The following is a 23,460-nucleotide window of genomic DNA, read 5'->3' as shown; positions in this document are numbered from 1 at the left end:
TCTTATTCTTTGAACTCAGTGCTATTGGGGTCTAATGGTATTTCTCAAGATTTATATGGATCAGTCATCAGAGCAATGTTGAAGGAAAAAACAACTATAAAGAAAAGTCGCATTAACCAGGCATAAACTGCAAATCCAACACTTGGGAAGTAGAAATAAGGAGTTTCAAGGTTATATTAAAGCTACACAGGACCATGACCTTGGTTCAAGTAACAGATGGATTTGCATACCATCCTATAATCCCAATCTGATTTTTTAAAATCTACATACCAGGATCCAAGACAAGGCACACTGTTCTCACGGTTCCACTTACTTCTCTGGCGGGCCTCTCCTCCACTCAGAGTCAGCTTCTGGTCCTTTCCTCCATGTGCCTTCTGAATCTCGATCTCCCCATCGAGAGTCCTGCACCCACAAAGCAAAGAGGCATCATAGTAATAAAAGTTACAATGCCAACTACTAGAGTTGTAACAAGCATTTCATGCTTACATTAAATAACCTCAAAATCCTAAAAAAAAAAAAAAAAAAAAAAAGTCTGGTTGAAGGAGGATGCACAACTCTAACTTCATCATCACTTGGACGGTCAACAGGATCAGGAACCTTTTAAAAGCCAGCCTTGGTTGTCTAAGATCCTCTCCTTCCACAAAAAATAAAAAACTAGGGACTGGAAAGAGCTCAGTTCCCAGCAATATCAGATGCCTCACATTTTACCTGTAACTCCAGTTCCAGTGAATCCAACAATTCTGTGGGCACCTGTACTCATGTGCAGAGAGTTGTGAGCTGCCATGTGCCCACATGCATATAACTAAAAATAATCATTTAGGAGGCTGAATAGATGGCTAAGCAGTTAAGAGCACTGGCTGCTCTTCCAGGGGTCCTGACTTCAATTCCCAGCAACCACATGGTGACTCACAACCATCTATAGTGAGATCTGGTACCCTCTTCTTGCATAAGGTCATACGTGCAGATAGAGCATTCATATACATAAAATAAATCTTTTTAAAAAATCATTTAAAAAATTAGAAAAAATTAATCGATAGACAGTGTTTGGTTTAAAGGGTAAAGTTGCTGAAGCACAAGTATACAGCTGAAACTGTGAAAAGGGTTTGTCAAGTATGTTCCCTTCGGCTCTCAGTAATGAGTATAAACCAAAGGAAGCTGAGACAGAAGAGCAGATTTAAGGATCACATACGCTATCATTATGAAAACTAGAAAAGGTCTGGAAGAAAGTCTGGAAGGATATTATGACTGGAGACATAGGAATCAGAAGCGACATAGAGTGTAATTAAAACTGAACTATGAGGGGCTGGCAAGATGACTCAGCAGTTAAGAGCCCTGGGAGTTCAATTCCCAGCTCCCACATGGCAGCTCACAACTCTCTGTAACTCCAGTTCCAGGGGATCTGACATCTCATACATGCAAGCAAAACAGTAGTACACATAAAACAAAAATAAATAAATCATTTTAAAAAAGTTTAAAAAAGAGAGAAACAGTCGTAGAAGTATCCCCACTGGGTGAATGAAAGAATGAAACATGGGAAACAGAGGCTCCTTAGTTCCCTAAGGTGCATTCCCCAGAGCTCAGTACTTTACAAAAGCTTGGCCCCATGTGAAAACCTATGTTCACAGGTAATGCCTGCCTAGCATGACTATCCCCGCCCCCGCCCGCCTACAATCTTAGTCCCTGAGTGTTCTCACCCATCCTTCAGTCTATAAGGAAAAAAAGAAAAACAAAAAACTGAACTATGATTAAGTGGATAAAAGACTACAAATGAGAACAATTCAAAAGATAAGAGAAACAAGTCAATCTGTGTTCAAGCAATTTTTTATCACCTAGGCCCCCAATTACACTGCACATTCTGAATAAGGTTGAGATGGACCTAATTAACTCTCCCAAGTGATGGAGACACTATGAAACGGAACAGTTTTTTGTATTTAGGTAGTCAAAACAATGTCCAGTAGTTTATCAGGCCACAATATTATACAAGAAAATTCATTGGTGATTCTACATGTAACTAAAACAGAATAAATAAATATACAAGGGTTGGGAACACAGAACACAACTCTGTTAACAGTGGACTTGACAGATGAAGAGTCTGGATTCCCTCTCCAGCACTAAAGAGAAACCAAGAGAATAACTTCTGTACTCACCTTCCTAGAAAGTGGGTCATCACCAAGTCTCCTCTCTTCCTCTCTGCGCCGTTCTCTTTCTTCAATTTCCAGTTCCCTCTGCCGTTTTTTCCTTTCTACTTCTTCCAGTTTCTTGACTCTCTCTTGATACTCTCTAAGTTCTTCCTCCCGTTTTGCTCTCTCAGCTCGCTCTCTTTCTTCTCGCTCTATAAAATGTTTTTCAGATTACTCCAATGTGATTCCCACCCATACCATCAGGGCTACTTTTCTGGTATAAAGCAGTACATGGAGAGTGGAGGTGGAACAGAGCAGAGCTGAAGAGGTGACTCAAACTGCTCTTCCAGAGAACCTGGGTTCAAGTCCCAGCTTCCACACGGCAGCCACAGTCATCTATAACCCCAATTATCTGACATCCTCACAGACATGCACACAGGCAAAAAAACCAATGCACATAAAAGTAAATAAATAGTTTTCCAAAGGCAAGAATATTAAAACAAGCCAGGTAGTAGTAGTACACAACTTCAGTCCCAGCACTCATGAGGCAGAGACAGGCAGATCTGAGTTTGAGGACAGCCTGGCCTACACAGTGAGTCCCAGGACAGACAGGGCTACTCAGAGAAATTCTGCCTTGAAAAAATAAATGACAACAGAAAAGAATATTAAAACAAGGCCATCAAGATAGCTCAGCAGACAAAAACATTTACACGTAAGTTAACTATATACATTTAATTCCCAGAACCTACATAAAAATTAAAGAAAATCTGACTCCTAAAAAGTTGGCCTCTGAACCCCCCCACTAGCACACCTGCCCCATATATATCATATATACCCATTAATGAACAAAAATTTTAAAGAAATCTAAAATAGCTGGCAATCAACAAATAGCAGTTCAGAGTCAAGAAAACAAGTAGTCTGCAATGATTTAGGACATCAGTTGACACAAATCCAGACATACTTGGAAGAACTGCCTCCATGAGACTGGCCTATGGACATATCTGTGGGGACACTTTCTTGTTTGCTGATTGCTGTGGGCAATACCATCATTCATTCCTGGACTACACAAGAAAGGTAGCTGAGCAAGTCATAGGGAGTGAGCCACGAAGCAGTCAGTTCTCCTCCATGGTCTGAGTCAGTTTGTCTCCAGGTTCCTACCCTGAGTCCACTAGCAGACTCTCTCACTTCCTCAGTGATGGACTATGAAAACTATGGAAGCTGAATAAATCATCTCATCCCCCAAGCTGCTTTTGGTCAGTGTTTTAACATAGCAACAGAAACCAAATTACAACAAATTCTTAATATGTGATACCAGGTATACAACCACATATGTAATAATCATTAATAATACAGGATAATAGAATACCAAGAGGGAAAAAGTATAAACTTAAGTATGTAGATATAAGGTTGATAGAGGAAACAGCAGCTATAAATAATGCACTGGGTTATCTGTATAGTAGAGACCAATTATGCAGATTCCTTTGTTTTCTAAATCAGATCGTAAAATAGGACATCTAGCAATTACCATGCCGTTTATTTAAACGGATACCTTTTAGCATCTGTTCTTCTGCTCTCCTCTGTTCTTCTTCTTCCTTTTCTCTGTAGTAAGTTATCTTCCGTTCTTCTTTACGTTGCCTTTTCCGTTCTTCCAAACGATTATGTCTTTCTTCTGCTAACCGCTCTTCAAACTGTTTCAATTTTTCCTGTGAATTAAACGGATATATTCCCCCACAAAGGTCAATTTTGTCCAAATTATAAATCAGGAATATACTTTTTTTGTTCGAGACAGGGTTTCTCCGTAGCTTTTTGGTTCCTGTCCTGGAACTAGCTCTTGTAGACCAGGCTGGCCTCGAACTCACAGAGATCCGTCTGCCTCTGCCTCCCGAGTGCTGGAATTAAAGGCGTGCACCACCACCACCCTGCTTCAGGAATATACTTTTACGCGTGTAAGCTCACAAGATCTAAAAGCCATATAAAGTGGCCACCAAGGAAAGACAATAGCATAATCTCTTAAAAGGTTAAGAAATTTTATCAGTGTGTGTGTCAAGTTTTAAAATACTGAATTACACATAACTAAAGCTCAAGACTGGACTGAGAACAGAGTGCTTTGTCTGGCAGGCACATCTGCGGCCATAGGTTCAACTCCCAGTTTCAGTCCCTACCTCAAAACAAAAGAAAAAAGAAGAAAAAAGGGGGGGGGGACCCAGTCACATTTTATTTATTTATTTATTTATAGCAAAGAAAATGACTATCTAAGAACTTAACAAACATTTCTGATTTAGTTCTAGTTCCCTTTCTTTTTTTGAGACAGGTTCTCTCTAGTCATGAACTTACTATGTAGACCAAGCTGGCCTCCAACTCAGATCTGCCTGCCTCTGCCTCCGAAGTGCTGCAATTAAAAGTGTACACCACCATTCCCAGCCCTGATCTAGTTCATTTCTGAATCAGAGTTAAAAAAAAAAAAAAAAAAAAAAAAACAGAACTTAAAAGCACACATGAATCTGGAGTTAACCATGGTGTGCCTGAAATTCTGCCTCCTTCAAGAGGTTCAGTGTCAAAACACACAGCATGACAAACAGGCCGCATCCCCAAAACCCACACTTCTATCAAATGAGGAAAATCAATTTTCATCTTTGAAACATTTCTTGAGATGATTAAAATATCTCCCAATTCTTCCTACTGAAATATTGAATAACTACTTTAACTCAAGACAAATCTTTCCAATGTTAAGGGAGAAAGAATCCTTAAACACACACACACACGAATGAATGAATGAATGAATGAATGAATGAAAGAAAAGAAACCCTCAAAGCTCACAAATTAAGGTTCCCTTAAGCACAAGAATCTCACCTCATAAACAGACTGCCGGGCTGCTTTGAGTCGCATCACAAATAGATCTCTGTCTTCCAACATACGTGACATTCGGTTCTTATGTTCCAGAGCTTTTTCTCGTTCTAGCTGCATTGTAGTAATCTAAAGTACACAACAGAAGAGTCGTCTCCATAGCATTTGTTTTCCTAATTTACCCCAAAAGGATTCTAATAGACATTCTTTAAAACTGAGAAACTGCTCCTTCCCCATTGTATCTTGTGGTAACAGTATCCCACTAGACCCCCAAAATAGAAGGCAGGGATAAGAGGCTGAGGACATTAGTGAGAGTTTTGAGCAAAACTATTTAATTATACTGGAAGTTAAGGCAAATTGTCAGATTTTCTTCTCAGCCCACGAAAATACAGAAGACTCCAGACTGTCCCAAGTGCTACTTGACCTTCAGCAGCATTTTCTACTTCTACTTAGTATGAACACTTATGTTTGAGGAGAATTATCAAAAAAATTCCAATTTATTCGTTATAAAGCAGGAAGAACAACAAAAGGCCTATAAGTCTCCAGGTACTACATGACTACAGGTGCCACAGGGCCCCACAGCGATGCCCTTTTCTTGTGTATGTGCACACAAGGCTGTGACTTACAGTTTCACATTAAATCTTTTTTTTTTTTTTTAATTTTTATTTTTCGAGACAGGGTTTCTCCATAGCTTTTGGTTCCTGTCCTGGAACTAGCTCTTGTAGACCAGGCTGGCCTCGAACTCACAGAGATCCGCCTGCCTCTACCTCCCGAGTGCTGGGATTAAAGGCATGTGCCACCACCGCCCGGCTCATATTAAATCTTTTTTTTTAATATTTATATATTTATTATGTATACAATATTCTGTCTGTGTGTAGTCTGCAGGCCAGAAGAGGGCACCAGACCTCATTACAGATGGTTGTGAGCCACCATGTGGTTGCTGGGAATTGAACTCAGGACCTTTGGAAGAGTAGGCAATGCTCTTAACCTCTGAGCCATCTCTCCAGCCCTCATATTAAATCTTTTTTTTTTTTTTTTTGGTTTTTCGAGATAGGGTTTCTCTGTGGTTTTTGGAGCCTGTCCTGGAACTAGCTCTTCTAGACCAGGCTGGTCTCGAACTCACAGAGATCCGCCTGCCTCTGCCTCCCGAGTGCTGGGATTAAGGGCGTGCGCCACCACTGCCCGGCCATATTAAATCTTTATTGTGAATATTTCTCCTTCCAAACTATCAGTAAGCAATTGTTAAAAGCACAATTTCTAGCAAAAGAATTTAAAAACTGTTTCATTGGCAGACTTATAACTTAGTTTATATAGTATATAATACCACAATGAAATGGAAGCTTACTCTTTCTTCTTCTTGTTGCTCCCACAGGTCCATATCTTTAACTCTTTGCTCCTCATAAGCACTCTTTATCAAAGGAATTTCTTCTAAACGCTTGGCTCTTTCAAAATAGTCAATCTGAATGGTATGAAAGCAAATGCAGTTTTACAAAGTAACTTTTGTTTTTATGATTTTAGAGACAAGGTTTCACTATGTAGCTCCAACTGTTCTAGAACCAGGCTAGCCTCAAATTCAGAGATCCACCTGTCTCTACCTCCCAGGTGCAAGGATTCAAGGCATGTACCACCACCACTACCCAGCCAAAATAACTTTACTTAACTCATGTAAAAAGATTAAAAATCCCATTAGGCAGGAAGATCATTTAGAAGACAATTTGGAGAACTTTTATTAAAACTAAAAAAAACTTTAAAAAAACACCCAAAACAAAACAAAACCCTCAAGGAAAAAAAAAATCCACCCTCTCTTTTACCTTCTTTTCTTGATTCTTCAGGCGTTCCTGAAGTTCCTTCTTTTCTTTCTCCAGTTGTTCAACCTGTTTGGCCATGATAAAATCTGGATCCAGTTCTTCAAGGTCCTAATGGCAACACAAAGGCAAAATGGTCACTACAATATTTTAGTTTATATTTATTTCAGACAGAAACATTTTAGCTTATATGTATTTGAGACATGAATTCTCTCTAAAACCCTGGCTGTCCTAGAATTCCAGCCTGCCTGGTCCACCTGCCCCTGCCAACTCCTGGCTACATATTTTAAAGATTAATTTTCATTATAGGGGAGTGTTGCCTGGAGGTCCCAAGCGTTGATGAGTGACTGATGTGCTACATACTTCAATGTCGATGTCTTTGAATGCTTTGGCACCCAGTTCTGTCTTCTTGATCTGCTCTAACCGCTCCCGAACAGTCTTCTTTTTGATTTGCTCATGTTCCTGAAGAATTCGTTCCTTTTCTCGCTCCTTTGCCTCCTGGCGCAGCCTCTCTTCTTCAGCCTTCCGTACTTTCTGGAGCTCCGCTTCCCTCTGCTCCAGTTCTTCTTTCTCACGCTGGATATTCAGACTCTCAAGACGCTCTTTCCTTTCCTCAATTGTCTGTCGACGAGCCAGAATCCGCTGATGCTCTTTTCGTGAATTTTTAAGGTATGCAGTAACTGCCAACTGATGCTGTTCTTCTTTCTCTTGCTTCAAAAACAAATACATTTTTTAAAGTGATAACTATGACCTGGTATTAGACAGCAGTAGTAAAAATAAGTGCAAAATATTAGCTTTCCACAAATATGTGTATTTAGTAAGATAATGTTCTAGTATCCAAATACTATAGCACTACAGTTATTCACTCTCTAACTAGCAATGACACAAGCTAAAACACTATTTGCCAGTCTATTATTGTTCTCAGCTCCAAATTTATTGCGTCAAGACAAGATAGAGCTCACCAACAATCGTTTAGCAAGAACACAATCACCTCAACAACTAGGCCAAGGTTTTTGTGTATGTTGTCTGCTGTTTTGTATAACATATCCATTATAACCCATTGAAAGGCAGTTCAACAACTTGTCTTGACAAAAGCATCTCAACCACCAGTGAAATCATAAAATCTCTTCCGCAGATTTCATCCCAAACCATATTGTGAAAGATATACAAGTACCTCAAACTTTTATAGCTCATATTCCCCTCAAAACACATACCAGAATGTGAGCAGGCTTGATGACTTCAAGGGCTTTTGCAAGCACTGAGGACATGGCTGTGAGCTGATTTCTTATTTGTTCTGATGGCATACTTTGCAGATGAGGGCCAATTGGGGCATCTTCTCGAGTTGCATAATTCAAGTCTGATCCAAAACTCAGAGTCCGAGAAGTATGATCAATACGAACCTTTGAAAATTAAATTATCAGTAATCAAACCTAAACTTACAACTGCATTTGAGAAGAAAATTATCATCCAAAAAGTTAATAGAAAACCAATGAGAATTTACTAATTAGACTTAAACTTAATAGTTTTGATACTACTGTATCAAAAGCAGAGTTTCAAAGACCTTCTAACCGGCCACCAGTGTCTCCTTATAGCACGTACCTGCAGGTCGCAGTGCCTGGCTGCATCTACTATGGCCCGTTCCAGTTGGAAAGCATCAACAAAAGGAACCAGAGAAGTCAAACGAGAAAACTCAATGCTCTGATAAATCTGAGCCACCTGCACAAAAAAGACCACAGGGTTAATAATAATAGCTACTATATAGTCACACTTTTTATGTGCAATTTCATGGTAGCTAGAGAAAGCAAAAATTATGACCACTGTCCAGAAAAGGTAAAAAACTGAAGTTCATGCAATTCAGCACAGCAGTAGACTATGGGAACTGGAGTTCCCAAGGCTCTGAATCATATGCTGTACTTATTATACATAACCATCTTCTGAATTCCCAGTTTCATAAAGTCAAAAACCATTAAATGGCCACATATTTGTAGATAAAGGCCTACTACTTACCTAATATAAATACTTGTAATACTTATTTTTGTTTGAAGGAGACTGGCAGCATTACTATATACAGTTACTCTGCTAATTAACCTTCAAGTATTTGTATAGCACATAAGAAATAACACTGCTCACATATTCAGAAGAAAGCAGGTCAATGAAATGTGCAACAGTATTCCCTCAACAAATGAAAATAAAGTACAAAGAACTTACACCACCAATAAACTGCAACACTCAACCATAGTTATGACATTGAATGACAGAAAAATACCAATAGTCAGTGTAAGCAAAAGAATAAAGACCACACGTCCATTACTGGTAAGATGCTGTTAATACAGTCTTCTCAGGAGTTGCTAAAGATTTAATTACATAAACCGTGTGACTAACGTATGCTGCAAGAGTCTCACTCACATGCAAAGGTATATGCATAGTAACTGTTTGATGCTCTAACACTTTCTAATGGGGAAACCCTAAAGGAGTTCCAGTGGCAAGAAATACATGATTTCGTTACTATTATCTGAGTAAGTAGAACTTTCAGACTATGAAAAATAATGTAGGTAAATTTTTTTTATATTTATTTTATTTATTTATTATGTATACAATATTCTGTCTGTGTGTATGCCTGCAGGCCGGAAGAGGGCACCAGACCTCTTTACAGATGGTTGTGAGCCACCATGTGGTTGCAGGGAATTGAACTCAGGACCTTTGGAAGAGCAGGCAATGCTCTTAACCTCTGAGCCATCTCTCCAGCCCTGTAGGTAAAATTTTAAAGGAATACGGAATATTAGCAAGGAAAACTCAGGGTAGGTGCAATGATGCACGCCTTTAATCTCAACACTTGGAAGGCAGAAGCAGGCCAATCTCTGTTGATTTCAAGGCCAGCTTGGTCTACGTAATGAGTAAACATAAACAGCGAGACTCTATGGAGGGTAGGCAAAAGAGGTCAACTAAAACCCACCACCTAAGGAAACTCGGTGGTATTTGGCAAATAAAGAGAAGGGAAGAACAGTTGTTAAGTCATTGAGTCTGTTTCAAATTTACAAATACAGAAATTGAGCAGGAGTGGAAATTGGGATGGCTTTCACTTAAGCAAATCTAAACTTTTTTTTTCAGTTTTATCTTCAAAATAAATAATAAAGGAGCTACAGAGGGGAGCTTTCCAGCGCCAGTCAGTCTAACTATTTGTCAGCTTCAGATTCAGTGACAATCTCAAAATACAAGCTAGAGAGTAACAGATAAAAGAGGAAAGACAGGCAATGTCCACCTCTGGCCTTCACATACTTGTGTGCACATATACAAAGCAAGTGTGCAGACAAATATTTGCAATAGTGACACAAAGTCAAGGACAGAAATTTCACTTTCTCCATAAAGCTTTTGCTTGCATTTTACCTGTTGCAGAAGGCGGAGTATGGTATTGTTCTGTAGTTGTGGTACATACTGTTGCAATTCTGGTTCCTTTTCAGGTTGTTCCCTAACCCAATTTAATACCTATAAAATCAATTAAATTGAGAAAAAAATATAGTTCATACACAAATAGTTCAGATTCTTTTAACTTCTTATATATATACAAAATAGTATATAATATAAAGATACAAAAATCATCAAACACTATCAAAACTTGTTTGAAGGTGACTGACAACAGTGGCAGAAATAGTCATGTTGCTAATTTACCTCCAAAAGTTTGTTTAGAGCACATCAGAAATCTTTTCTCTTGATATGAAGAAAAAAGACAATAAAATGTGCACTTTTCAACACATGGGGGGAGGGTTTCTTTCTTTGACAAAATACAACGCTCAACTGCAGTAATGGCAACACTGTGGTAAAGACAAAAACCACCCATGCCAAAGCTTACCTTTGTGACTCTCTCACAGAGTTTTAGTGGGTTGAATTCTACCTCCAGCCAGTTGTAAAGATCTTTTACTTCTGGGACAACATATTGTAGCACATTGAATCTGACCTATAGTAAGAAAGGCAAAACATTTAACCGCTAAAGGAAATTTTCTAGCAGAGATTTTGGGCTACAAATAAAAATAGAAAATTAATTGACCCCAGTTCCTTTATCAATTTACCAAATCCAATACAATCCAAACCATTACTTAATTACCCCCATATTGTTTCTACCTATAATTAATGACCCAAAAAAACACTTGAAAAGAGAATAAAATATTAGGTAACATACAATATTTACAAAGGCTGGACAGCACAAATCACATAGCCAAAAAGGCAAAGTAACAGAGCTTACATTTTTTTTTTTGGGGGGGGGGGTGCAAGTTCAAAACAGCTTCTCTGTGGAACTATGGCTGTCTTAGAACTTGCTCTGAAGACCAGAGTTGGCTTCAAACTCAGGGATTGGCCTGCTTCTGTCTCCCATCTACTGGGATCAAAGGAGTGTGCCACCACTGTCCCACAACAAATTATTCTTATACACGAAGTATCACAATAATTAGTAGGGCGACTCTATTGTGGAGAGTCAAATTCGGAAAACCCAGCGTTTATTAACAGAACAGTGCTGGTCCCTTGTATCATCAGGTTTCACATACACAATCAAATTTAGATAATATTCAAGAAAAAAATTACACCTGTCCTAAATGCTTTCTCCTTATCATCTAAACAACATAACAATTGTACAACGTGGTATAAATTTAAGTATTCTAAGTAATTTGGAGATTATATTCCAATCTTACATGAAGTTATGTATGGATTATATGCAAATACAACCATACCGTATTTCGGTGTACCAGTAGTTTTGATGTGCACTGGGATCTGAGACGATGATCTGAACCAGTATCATGCAGACACTTTCAGGTGTAACTGAAAATATACTTTACTCATGACAAACCCTGATAATAAGGTCTTTAATAAGTCTCCTCAAATGAACAAGATATCCACCCATTTCATCAGTGGGTCCTTGTCCAGACATCAGAAGTCTGACAATGAATCTGAACTCCCAGTATTTAATCATGAATTAAAACTTACCACAAAGTTTTCTCTCCAGAGCTATTAATGCTTATACTTATACTAACCATATCATTAATAAGGCCAATTCGTGTGGGTGGGGCCTGAAGACCTAGCAGTGTTGCAAGGCGTCGCTGCTTCTCAACTATAATACCATCCATATCCAAAAGTCGAGCAATGTCAGTTCGCTCAGGAGTAATAGGTATGGAAAGAGTCGCCAAAAGGACTCTAGTTGACATTCTGTGGTAAACAAAGTTTTATTTATTGAGATTATAAATATGCTTCTTTAATTATTATATGGCAGACAGAATATATACTTCGAGCATATTCAAGCATAGTACAGTATTAGAAAACTTAACTTTGAAGAAATGAATCCTTGTAAACTAAATCTCATCAACACAATGAATGTGGCCCAAAAGCAGTAATGACAAACTTCCTTACCAAAATAATTAAAGGTAGCTTTATAAACTAAGAAAAAAATGACAGGGAAAGAAAACTTAACTTTTTACTTTTCTGCACTTTAGAACGCTAAGGACACAGGTGCTCAGGAGTCTCAGTAACACACAGGAAGAAATGGCCTGACGCTGCTAACCCGTATTACAGCATAAGAACAGTATGAACTCTTTTAAGGAAAACCATTTGACTGATTTTGTATTCTTCTACAAAACTAAGAAAAACAGATACATATTAAAAAAAAGTTTACTAATACAAGGAAAAAAGGTGACATGTGACTTATCTAGTTTGTACAGGATAATGGGTTCAATTCCTAGCTTGACAAGAGAAAAAAGAAAATATAAAGCAACTGAAAGAAACAAGCTATGTGATAGGGTTTGTTGTGGATTTTCCTTTTTTCCTAGTTAAGCTAGTCTAGTTTTATCCATGTGCCACCACATTCGACCTATACTACGATTCTTTTTAACAATCGACAAGTTGCACACTCCTTTATCTTTGAAATGTGTTTCATGATTATCTCCCAAATAGTCTCCATTTTATGATTCACATGTTAAGAAACATGATTTTTTAACCCATATCTTTACCACAGTACAAAAGAAATAGAAACTTTTATCTTTCCCCAGGCTAGTGATGTAAGGTGTTAATAGTCTTGAAAAAAAGCAGCAGCAGTAATGATACACACAGCTCCTAGTAAGCCATGCAATTTTAAGAGTGAGCAGACTGTCTTCCTCCCCAGTATATTACACTGTTGACAGTAGGTCATTGTAATACATCCTGACTTAAAACATTTTGAACTTACAATAGGTTTACCAGGATATAACCTAACATAAGTCAAGTGCTTTATGCTACAGTTACTGTTTTATAATCAAGAAAGAAGAAATGAACTTGATGGAGTTACCTAGTTATACAACTTGTGCTAAGAAGAGAATCTACCAATATATGGATAGAAGGTTCACATGTTAGCATTACTTCTGTGAATATACGATTTTCTCAATTGGGTTTCCAGTGTTTTCTGGGTTCAGGAGAATAATCTTCAAGAACATGTCTCAGAGATACTTGGTAGTCACATTTAGAGATTGCCCCTGGCCCCTAAGGAGCAGAGTCTAGGGATACTGCTACACATCCTATCAAGTACTTGCAATGCACAACAGTCCAAAACGCCCAGAAGCTAAGATACCATGGCTTAGACCATACTGCCACATAGAAGTTTAATTTCATTACCACCCAACTACAACATTTTTACCTTTGCATCTCATCTTGTGTAAGATTCTTTCTCATTTCTCTAGACAGATGATAGAGACGATGAAGTGTAGATGCATGAAATAGAGCATTTCCAGATTTCCAAAACACTGTTGAGACTTTGTTATAGTAATTTGCCATCAATTGAGGCTTAGGTGGTTTTTTAGACAAGGAAAATAGCCCATGAATATCTTCCACAGCTTTGAAGGCTTCCTAAAATGTACAAATTAATCACTTCATCACTTCATTTAAAAAAGATCGAATATCAAGCACTTTCTTGAAATTAAAACGTACTATAAATAATAGAAAATAAAATGCCTAACATGGTTTTAATTTTCTCATAAATCTGAGAAATTTTTATAATTACAAAAATGCTGTATTTAAATTTTTCTGTTGTTTTTTTTCAAGACAGGGATTCTTTGTGCAGTCTTGGCTGTCCCAGAATACTTTTCCTAATATAATCATGTTTGCTTGCCCTCTACACGTAGTAATTTAAGACAGGTGTCCCTATAAAAAAGGAAAAATACTATGGGCAAGAGCAGAAAATTAAATCACATTTTTACTTTTAACTCTTAGTTAAAGCAGTTTAACTAAAAACTGCTGATATTTTAGTTAATCCTTTGTAATTTCAATAGGGTTTTATGTTAAATAAATATGAAAGTCCTCAAGTTATAAAGCAACAAAATGATGTGACTATAAACTAAGGGGGAAAGGGCCAGGAAGCTTTTCATCACCAATGCCATCTCTAAAATGCAGTATATACCATGCATGGTGCAAAAGCAGCACTTCTCCAAAAAGAGAAAAGGATATGTCATTTTAAATTCTCATCATCAACAAATGCTCATAAAGTACATAAAGTTAAAATGTAATATCAGATTAACACAAAATTATGAGGAAACTGCTATTTAATACTGTTTGTAGAAGCTAGAGATGTAATCAGTGGTGTTGCACATGCTTACCATTTCAAAGTTTAAGTACTGACACCACGAGGTTGGGAGATTTAGCTCATTAAAGTGCTGGCCTACCAAGTCAAGACAAGGCCCTGGGTTTGGTACCTGGTGCAGAAGGGCATGCGCATATAAACAGGTACTAATCCCTGGCACTAAAACCAAACAGTATTGAGGGGAGGAAACAACAGCAGCAGCAGCAACAGGAACAAAAATACCTGCATCTTTTAATATTTTTCTCCATACTTCTTTCATCAGACTACTCAGCTCAGAATGGCACCAATCAGAGACCACTTATAAAACCACATTTTGAGCAGTGGCCATGATGCAGGGTTTTGTTGTGGCATAGAATGAAGATTTCATAATTTAGTCCAGATTTTGCAAGTTATTAAAAACTGACCTTTGAACTTCCTGTCTAGAACTCTTCCTACTGTCAGACAATCTTAAATTCTTACATTACCCACTGAAATTAACTAGTATTGAGTAAATACTAATACTCAAGGTGGAGAGGGAATGGAACAAAGCTAACAGTTAACTTGCCTGCCACAGTTCCATGCTGATAGCACTGTCCAACTGAACAAGTCTGGTTTCCAAATGCATGGACTGGCTCTCTGGATTATTAAGATTGATTGCTGTGCTTTGGTTATGGTGGCGCTGAATCTGCGATAAGTGCATTCGCAAGTTGTCACAGAGCTTGCGGAACTCAGCCTTCCGAGTGTACTGGAGGCAGAATTTGAAAGCTGTAAGCATAATTGTCAAACAAGAATTAGATATTTTGTCAACTTCAGTATCTGAGTAAGTTTAATACACCACATATTAAGATCAACTTCAGCAAGATTAACTAAGCTCACCATTAGTCTTAACTCCTTCATGAACCTATACTACCACTCTGAATCCTGAGCAAAATAAGACATGGTCATAAATCCTGGCCCAAGATATGGTTCCCAGAAATCTACAAATAGGAAATGAATAGAATTTGAATTTAGGAAAAGTCTCAGAAGCTGGAGAAATGGCTCAACATCTGGTTACTCCAGAGGACTCAAGTTAAGACTCCCTAAATCCACATGGCAATTTATGGCCATCTGTAACTCCAGTTCTAGGGAATCCAGTGCCCTCTTCTGGACTCTGTAGGCACCAGGCATGTATGTATCATAGACAGTCAAAACACTCATACACAAAAAATAATAAATTAATTCAAAATAAACAAACCCAGAGTCACCTTCAAAAACCTAAGCACAAAAGTTGCTAGGCTGAAATACAATGAACTTACATATCTTATGCATATAAATTCAACATGCTTTGTACTAATGACAACTATGTAATGAGGATTTACCTAACCTAATTTCAAATACAGAAACAGAAGAGCATATGAACTACTTGTTCCATCAAAATGCACATCTATGCAATATCAGAGTACTTTTTGGGGGACATTTTTGCTCTTAAAATATTTCGCTGAGGGCTGGAGAGATGGCTCAGTGGTTAAGAGCACTGGCTGCTCTTCCAGAGGTCCTGAGTTCAATTCCCAGCAACCACATGGTGGCTCACAACCATCTGTAATGAGATCTGTCGCTCTCTTCTGACATGTGGGCATACATGGAGGCAGAATGTTGTATACATAATAAATGAATAAATAAACATTTAAAAAAAAATATTTCGCTGAGTGGGGGTGGCACAGAAGTCAGGGAGTTGGCAGTAAGATAAACAAGAATGAAGAATAATAATATGAAAATATACAAAATAAAGCCTATTGCTCAGTGGCGCACGCCTATAATCCCAGCACTCGGGAGGCAGAGGCAGGCGGATCTCTGTGAGTTCGAGGCCAGCCTGGTCTACAAAGGGAGTTCCAGGACAGGCTCCAAAGCTACAGAGAAACCCTGTCTCAAAAAACCAAAAAAAAAAAAAAAAAAAAAAAGAGGAGGGGGCTTCAGAAGTCAGTAGAACAATTCTTAAACCTGTAAGATATATCTCCTTTTCAGCTATTTATGCAATAAAGATCAATTTCATTTCACCAAGGCTAAAACTAGTTGTTTTTAAAAACTATAGAGAACAAAATGTTAATGTACAAAAATCTATTCTAAAGTCAACTTTTCAAATCATTTTATTAACATTTCACGTTGTCATTTTACCTTGCTGGGCAATATCATGGTAAAGGCGCTCTACTCTAGAATTGTTTCGAAGAAGGTCCAAACACTGCCTGTATGATTCCCACAGGAACTTGACCCAAGGAGTCAAAAGCAATCTGTCAGTACGATCTTGAGTGTCTTCCCCGCTTACTGCACTTAAGAGAACACTACAAAGAAAGTCCATGGAAAACTATTTTAAGTAATTTTCTATTTTATTGTGATCTGAAAGCCCAAACCAACAATGACATTCTTCCCACAACCTCATATATACTGTTGAAATGTCCCCGAATTCTCAGTCTGTATTACAACTGTTTAAATTTTATTGCATGTTCTATCCTAAGGTATAAATTTTAAATATTACTTACATGGTTGGTGAAGTATACATTTTAAGCTTCTAAGCAGTTTTCCTGATAACCACCTGCCTTCAAGTAGGGGAATGATAGTGGCCCATAAAAAAGAAAAACACTGTGCTGGGTAGTGGTGGCACACACCTTTAATCACAGCACTTAGGAGGCAGAGGCAATCGAATTTCTGTGAGTTTGAGGCCAGCCTGGTTCACAGAATACATTCTAGGACAGTCAGGTGTCTCAAAAACAAACAAATAAACCATTGTGCCAACTATCAAAATACTTACTAAGGCATTAAACTCACATACCTCTCAGGAGTCTGAATATTATCCAGATCTTCTATATCTAACACCATTTGTTGGGACTCTTCTTTAGCAGCTTCTGTTTTTTCCTCTGCTAATTTCAAGTATGCCCTAACAACATCTTCTAAAGATTTAATGTTTACCTACAGGAAGGAAAACAAATTAATTTTTCTCCAATGAACTAAAAGAATGTTTAAAAATCAAACTGAGATAGAAAACTTAATTTGAAAAGTAAATTACTCTAGAAGTTATTAAAAAGCCTTTAAAAATACAAAAAACTGAGCTCAGTACCTGCTGACAGATGTTCTTATATTGATATAAACCTTCCTTAGCCAAGTGGCTCTTACGAAGATCCACACACAGTTCCAAGTATTTCAACATAATTGGCTCGTGTATCTTTTGCCATGTTCTGTGTTTCTTACTTTTCATAACATCATAAAGAACATCCAGTGCAGGTTGCTTTTTGCCAACCTCAAGAAATTCTGGAAAAGAAAATGAGAATTAAAATTAGCTGTACATACTACATAAAAACCTAAATGACAGACCAAGGAAATAGCTCAATAGCCCTTGCTGCCAACCCTGACCCTCTTGAGTTTTATTTTTAGAATCCACATAGTGGCAGGAAAACCCGAGACAGGGTTTCTCTGTGGTTTTGGAGCCTGTCCTGGAACTAACTCTTGTAGACCAGGCTGGTCTCGAACTCACAGAGATCCGCCTGCCTCTGCCTCCCAAGTGCTGGGATTAAAGGCGTGCGCCACCACCGCCCGGGCAGGAAAACCCACTCTTGTCCCCTTAACTTGCACAAATAAATGTAAAGGAAAAACTTTTTAAAATCTAAATCTTGTCCCTTTACTGATTTAATGTTCTAGCTTACTCCTTTTTTTTACATGTTTGGCTTCTGATTAACAATCCCATAATCATCCAATATATAATGATGAAAAATTAGTATTATCTCAACATATAGTGTCTATATAGAGCTCAGTGATTTTAAAATTCCAGAAACTGGAGTCATAGATGGGGGGATACCTCCCCCAATAACTGAAAGTGTAATTATGACCTCATCACATTTCTATGGATGATTTCATTTCTGCTAGATTTTATGAAGTAGAAAAACAGTAGATTGTTTTTACTATTTAAGGTCAATTGACTACATTTAAATGAGTTTATTCTGAAGGAAATCCAGTAGTCTTGAAACTGGATACTAAGTATTCCAACGTTGTCAGTTGGTATCTCTGATCTGATATAGGTCTGAGCCTTTCCACACAAATTTTGCAATCATCTACAAAAGCTGTTGACTGGGATTAAACTGAAGTTATAGATGTGAGTTTGAAATGTGACAATCCAAATGAGTTGCATACACACACCAAAAAAAGACAAGAAAGGAATTCATGGGTCTGGAGAAGATGGCTCAGCAGTTAAGAGAATGTCCCGTTATTACACAGATCTAAATCCCAACACCCCCATCAGGCAGCACACAACTGCTTGTAACTTTCAGCTCCAGGGGATACACAATGCCTTCATCTGGCTCTTCCAGAATTTAACAGACACACACACAAATAAACCTTTTTTTTTCTTGAGGGGAAGAGTCAACACACAGTGGCCCAGCTCAAAAATAAACCTTAAAAAAGAAAAAAGAGCTGCTGAGCTTAATGACACATGCCTTTAATTCCAACACTTAGCAGACAGATGCAGGTGGATCTGAGTTCCAGAATAGCCACACAGAGAAACCCTACCTCGAAAAACAAAACAAACAACAGCAACAACAGAAAGAAAAAAATGTGTGTGAGAGAGGCAAATCTATAAGTTGGAGGCTGGCCTGATCTACTTAGTGAGTTCCAGGGCTACAAAGTAAGATCTTACATCCTATACAAAATAACAAAAATTAACTTCATTTACTGGCTCCTTAGTTATGAGCGATATACCATATTGTTTTAAGATGTTCATTAATGGGAACTGTGGTGAAAACTCTGTTCTATCTTTAAATGCGTCTTAACTTAAAACTTTTATAAACTTAATGTTAGTTTTAAAAATTATATGGCAAAGTAAAGGCTTTATTGAGCTTGAAGGCACTGTGTGTAGTAACATTTCCAAATCCAGCTGCTGTCTTAAATTTTATGCAGCACCTTTTCAAATTCAGCCAATAGAAGTGGCTTAAAGTAAAAATGTGTTTTTGTCCTTTTCCCCCCTTCACACAAATAATAGAAAATAGTTAATCTAGTCAACTGGTTAGGTTCATTTTTAAATTTAGTAATTAAGTCAGGAGTGGTGGCTTATACACGTAATCCTAGCATTTAGGAGGCTGAAAACATACAAAATGCTGAATTTTGAAACACAAAAATTCAGAAACAAATATAGATTCTACTGCACAGTTTTAAAACATAATTTGAAGGAGTTAAAACATTGGTTTTACTAATCTCCATTTTTTAAACTGCTTATTTTCCTCCTAAAGAATAGACTTGGGGTCAGGGATAGTGGCCCACACGTTTAATCCCAGCAGGGAGGCTGGGGCAGGTGGACCTCTGTGAGCTTGAGGCCAGACTGGTTGGTCTACATTGTAAAAAACCCTGTCTCCACCACCCCCTAAAAATAATCTTGAGCAAACAATTCTTTTTTTTAAATCCTGAATTAATCTGAATCTGGGACGTGGTCTACGTAGTAAAACCCTGTCTCCACCATTCCCTAAACAAACAAACAAAACACTTGAGCAAACAATTTCTCTTCTGAATTAATCTGAATTTGGGATGTTCTGCCTTAAAGCAAGATTGTTAGATGCCCTGGGTTCAATCCTCAGTACCATTTTTTTTTTTAAGTGGACAGCATTAAGGCTGTTCTTTCCACCCAAGTTCTGTAACTCCCATTCCAGGGAATCTGATACCCTGTCCTCTGAACACCAAACACACAGGTGCACATACATACACTCATGCACACAGAAAGCCAATAAAAGTTCCTTATTTATAGGAAGCTTACTAGATCTACAGGTTTAATGACTAAGATTTCCGGAATGGTGCTTCCCAGTTCTTCCAGTGAAATAATTCTCCTGCGGCTCTAGAACATACTAAGTTTAGACCTGAACAAATCACGCAACAAATCAAAAACTGAGCACCTTTACAGAATGTTCTTAGTCCTCTTATTTTTCTCTCCAGTGCTGGGACCCAAACCTAGCGCCTCACCTCCAGTATGCCAGGCAAACAACCTTAGCACCACCCATACAGTATTAAATAGTATTCACAGCAAACAAATAGAAGCTCAACATTATGTGGAAACAACCATCTTCATTTCAGCCACACACAGTTGCCTCAAAATTTTACCAAATGAAACAAGTTAGTACAGCTAGATATTATATTAGAACCAAAAATTCTGTTTTAAGCACTATCCTCTTCCTGAAGTGTGCCTAAGGTTGTTTTCCATGCTACTTTAGGTGTTTTTCAAAGCTATTTAACTGAAAGTCCTTATCAGAAAAAAAAAAACCCACCTTAGTGAATTAATTTAGCCATAATAGCAGGACTTAAAAGATGGCTCAGCAATTTATAACACTGGCTACTCTTCAAAGATCTGGGTTCTATGCCCAGCACCTTCATGGAAGCGCGCATCATCTCTACCAACTCTTTCTGACACCCTCTTCTGACTTCTAATAGCGTACTACTTGCACATAGTGCACAGACATACATGCAGGCAAAACACATATACACATAAAATAAGATAAAATAAAAAGAAAATTATAACAGCAACATTAAAATGGCATCATACCCATGTACCCAACTCCTAATTGTACACTAAGGATTTATATTTTCAAGCTATTATTCAATGTTTGCAATATGAAATACAAATAAAGTTAAAGTTGAGGAGTGAATTCATGATAAAATACAAAACACTGGAAATATAAGAATAATCCACTTTCCCAATATATATTTGAACTGGGGCTTCTTTATTTGTTTTTGTTTCTGTTTTTTCAAGACAGGGTTTCTCTGTGGTTTTGGAGCCTGTCCTGGAACTAGCTCTTGTAGACCAGGCTGGTCTCGAACTCACGGAGATCCGCCTGCCTCTGCCTCCCAAGTGCTGGGATTAAAGGCATGCGCCACCACCGCCCGGCTGGGGCTTCTTTACTTTAAAAAAAATACTATTTCTTAATTATTTTATGTGTATGAGTGTTTTGCTTGCATGTGCCCCACAAGCATGCCTTTGTATGTCAAAAGAGGATAGATCCCCTTCAACTGGAGTTACAGTTGGTTGTTAGAGTGGTTTCTTGATGTCATGTTTAGAAGCTTGATGTGGTAGAATCAAATCTGTATCATTAGCACTGAAGGAGGTTGAAGCAACAGGATCAAGTTTGATGGCAACCTGGGCCACCTAATAATAAGACTCTGGTGCTAAAACAAAAACCCTACAAAAATAAACCTTTAATGATAAGTTTGGTTTAAAACTTATCCTTTCTAAGTCTGAAAGTCTCAAATAACTAAAGGAAGCACACTTAAGTGAACATTTTACTGAGTGTAATAGAGCACACCTTTAAATTAACCCCAGCACTCATTAGGTGGATTCATAAGAGACCTGTCCCCCAAATAATAAGAAAAATAAGGGAGGGGATGAATATTTTTAAACAAAACAATGAAATTGGAACAAACTCTTCATGATGATCCATGGTTGTGAGATTTAATGCTCCTAGTTAATGGGGTAGGAAGGCCTGATGAAGCTAGGATTTCAACACTTAAAATGATTCCAAGACTAAAATTCTAGAAACTGAAATCCAGAATTTTATGTATTAAGAGAATAAGTGTAGAAATTACTAGCATTCTGTTTTTATCTTTAGAACATGATTGAAACCATGAAAAGGTTCACATCAATCCTTCATTTTTCACTATTCTGTGCAACAGATGTTACTACTCAATTGTGGGGTTTCAATAACAACTTCATCTCTTAAGGCAGGAGTTGTAGGGTGTGTGTGTAAAGTGAAAAGGCTTTGACATTTTTCCCTCAGAAATGACTGCTTAGTGTGACTGGAAGTCTATTTTATTAAAAAAATCGCTGGGGTTACAGATAAAACATTTAAGTAAACAGATTTCTAAAATGTGAAAAGCCCTTTCATTCTTCTACTTCAAGTCCTATAAACAGTGCTAAATGTGATAGACAATCTGCTCCAGACAAGTCCCTTGGAAGCTAAGGCATCACCACTTGCTACTTCAGACACTAATGGGGCTGCAACAAGAAGTCAATACAGGCCTTTGGAAAGATACATCAATAGAATCCATGTTATCCACACAGTACTTTACTGCTACTTTCCCCAACTTGCTCATCATTTATCAAGTCTACTTCAAATGAGAAACAGTGAAAACAAATATAGAACACATTATGTAACCTTCTTACTTTAAAAGTTATTTAACTATTAAGTTCACATCCTGATTCCAAACAGTAAAAAACAAGGTCAGCATGTTACTGTGTATGTATGTAGGCCAAAGACTATAGTATTTTAAGTAGACAACGATGGGGGGCATCGATGGGGGGGGGGAATGCCCGCTGGTGAAATGTTACAAATAAACATCTATACAACAGCTATACCTAGTAAGTCCACCTTTTCTACAGCACAACGGAATTCTAAGTTTCAGAACATCAAAAGTCCTAACTTAGCTACACCTCTGATTTCAAATATAGATTAGTGTTAGTAGTATTAGGTTAGTTATCTGCAACTTGCAGTTTTAGTAAATTCTACAATTCCAGGATGCATAATTACTCTATTCCAGATTACTCCCTAACCACACAAAAAAATACATTTCAGAAGTACGTAACCAACACATCTTTATTCCTGACAGACTATCAACAGTATTCCTTTGTAAGTACTGACTCAAATGGCCTTTTCACAAAATAAGACCTCCACTTCTAACAAGCTTGCCAAACATAAACCCTCAACATACATGGTTTACCTGTTTGGATTGGGAGTTAAAAGGGGAGACGGCTACAGAATTATTAGGATTTTTTTAAGGCAATTTTTAAAGATCAGAGATGTGCATACGACTTTTCCACCTCACAATGTCAAACTAAAGAGATCAGGACAAGTCTTTCCTGCAAGGGCCAGGGCTTAAACACACATGTTAAGAGAAAACAGCAGACGGTGGGGCTGCGGTGGAGGAAGGAAAAAAAAATCTGATCTGGTTATCAAGAGACCTTGGTTTTAGTTTCCTGAAGCTCCCAAGTGACCTTGGGGAAACAACTCTAGAGGCTTGTCTGGGGAGAACCATTTTTAAATCCCTAAAGAATATTAACTTTTCGTGGTTCAGAATAGGCTTTCGAACTGGCCCTAATCAATATGGGGGGGAGGGAGAGCACAGGAAACAAGTT

General features: G+C 37.8%; 1 protein-coding gene and 2 non-coding genes across 3 annotated transcripts in view; all 3 read right to left on the bottom strand.

The window, feature by feature from the left end:
• The window catches only part of Eif3a (eukaryotic translation initiation factor 3 subunit A), a 31,581-nt gene that overhangs the window by 7,384 nt on the left and 737 nt on the right, over nucleotides 1-23,460 (bottom strand). Inside the window, exons 2-18 of the mRNA XM_041661106.1 lie at nucleotides 17,422-17,612; nucleotides 17,137-17,273; nucleotides 16,485-16,648; nucleotides 14,899-15,098; nucleotides 13,416-13,624; nucleotides 11,788-11,959; nucleotides 10,617-10,721; nucleotides 10,154-10,252; nucleotides 8,369-8,485; nucleotides 7,984-8,169; nucleotides 7,133-7,480; nucleotides 6,776-6,880; nucleotides 6,310-6,423; nucleotides 4,971-5,093; nucleotides 3,670-3,823; nucleotides 2,148-2,332; nucleotides 314-402 (exon numbers count right to left, since the gene is read on the bottom strand). Coding sequence (XP_041517040.1) covers nucleotides 314-402; nucleotides 2,148-2,332; nucleotides 3,670-3,823; nucleotides 4,971-5,093; nucleotides 6,310-6,423; nucleotides 6,776-6,880; nucleotides 7,133-7,480; nucleotides 7,984-8,169; nucleotides 8,369-8,485; nucleotides 10,154-10,252; nucleotides 10,617-10,721; nucleotides 11,788-11,959; nucleotides 13,416-13,624; nucleotides 14,899-15,098; nucleotides 16,485-16,648; nucleotides 17,137-17,273; nucleotides 17,422-17,612 — 2,698 coding nt within the window. The remainder of the gene's footprint in view (nucleotides 1-313; nucleotides 403-2,147; nucleotides 2,333-3,669; nucleotides 3,824-4,970; nucleotides 5,094-6,309; nucleotides 6,424-6,775; nucleotides 6,881-7,132; nucleotides 7,481-7,983; nucleotides 8,170-8,368; nucleotides 8,486-10,153; nucleotides 10,253-10,616; nucleotides 10,722-11,787; nucleotides 11,960-13,415; nucleotides 13,625-14,898; nucleotides 15,099-16,484; nucleotides 16,649-17,136; nucleotides 17,274-17,421; nucleotides 17,613-23,460) is intronic.
• On the bottom strand, nucleotides 8,803-8,934 carry LOC121454840. The gene has a single exon (XR_005975356.1). It is a non-coding gene; the product is annotated as a small nucleolar RNA SNORA19 (small nucleolar RNA).
• On the bottom strand, nucleotides 10,381-10,509 carry LOC121454841. The gene has a single exon (XR_005975357.1). It is a non-coding gene; the product is annotated as a small nucleolar RNA SNORA19 (small nucleolar RNA).

The sequence above is a fragment of the Microtus oregoni genome, unplaced genomic scaffold (genome assembly GCF_018167655.1).
Source record: "Microtus oregoni isolate MIOR12 unplaced genomic scaffold, Mior012 000012F_ref0000307, whole genome shotgun sequence".
In the NCBI taxonomy this organism is placed as follows: Eukaryota; Metazoa; Chordata; class Mammalia; order Rodentia; family Cricetidae; genus Microtus; species Microtus oregoni.
This window is presented reverse-complemented; position numbering and strand designations above follow the sequence as displayed.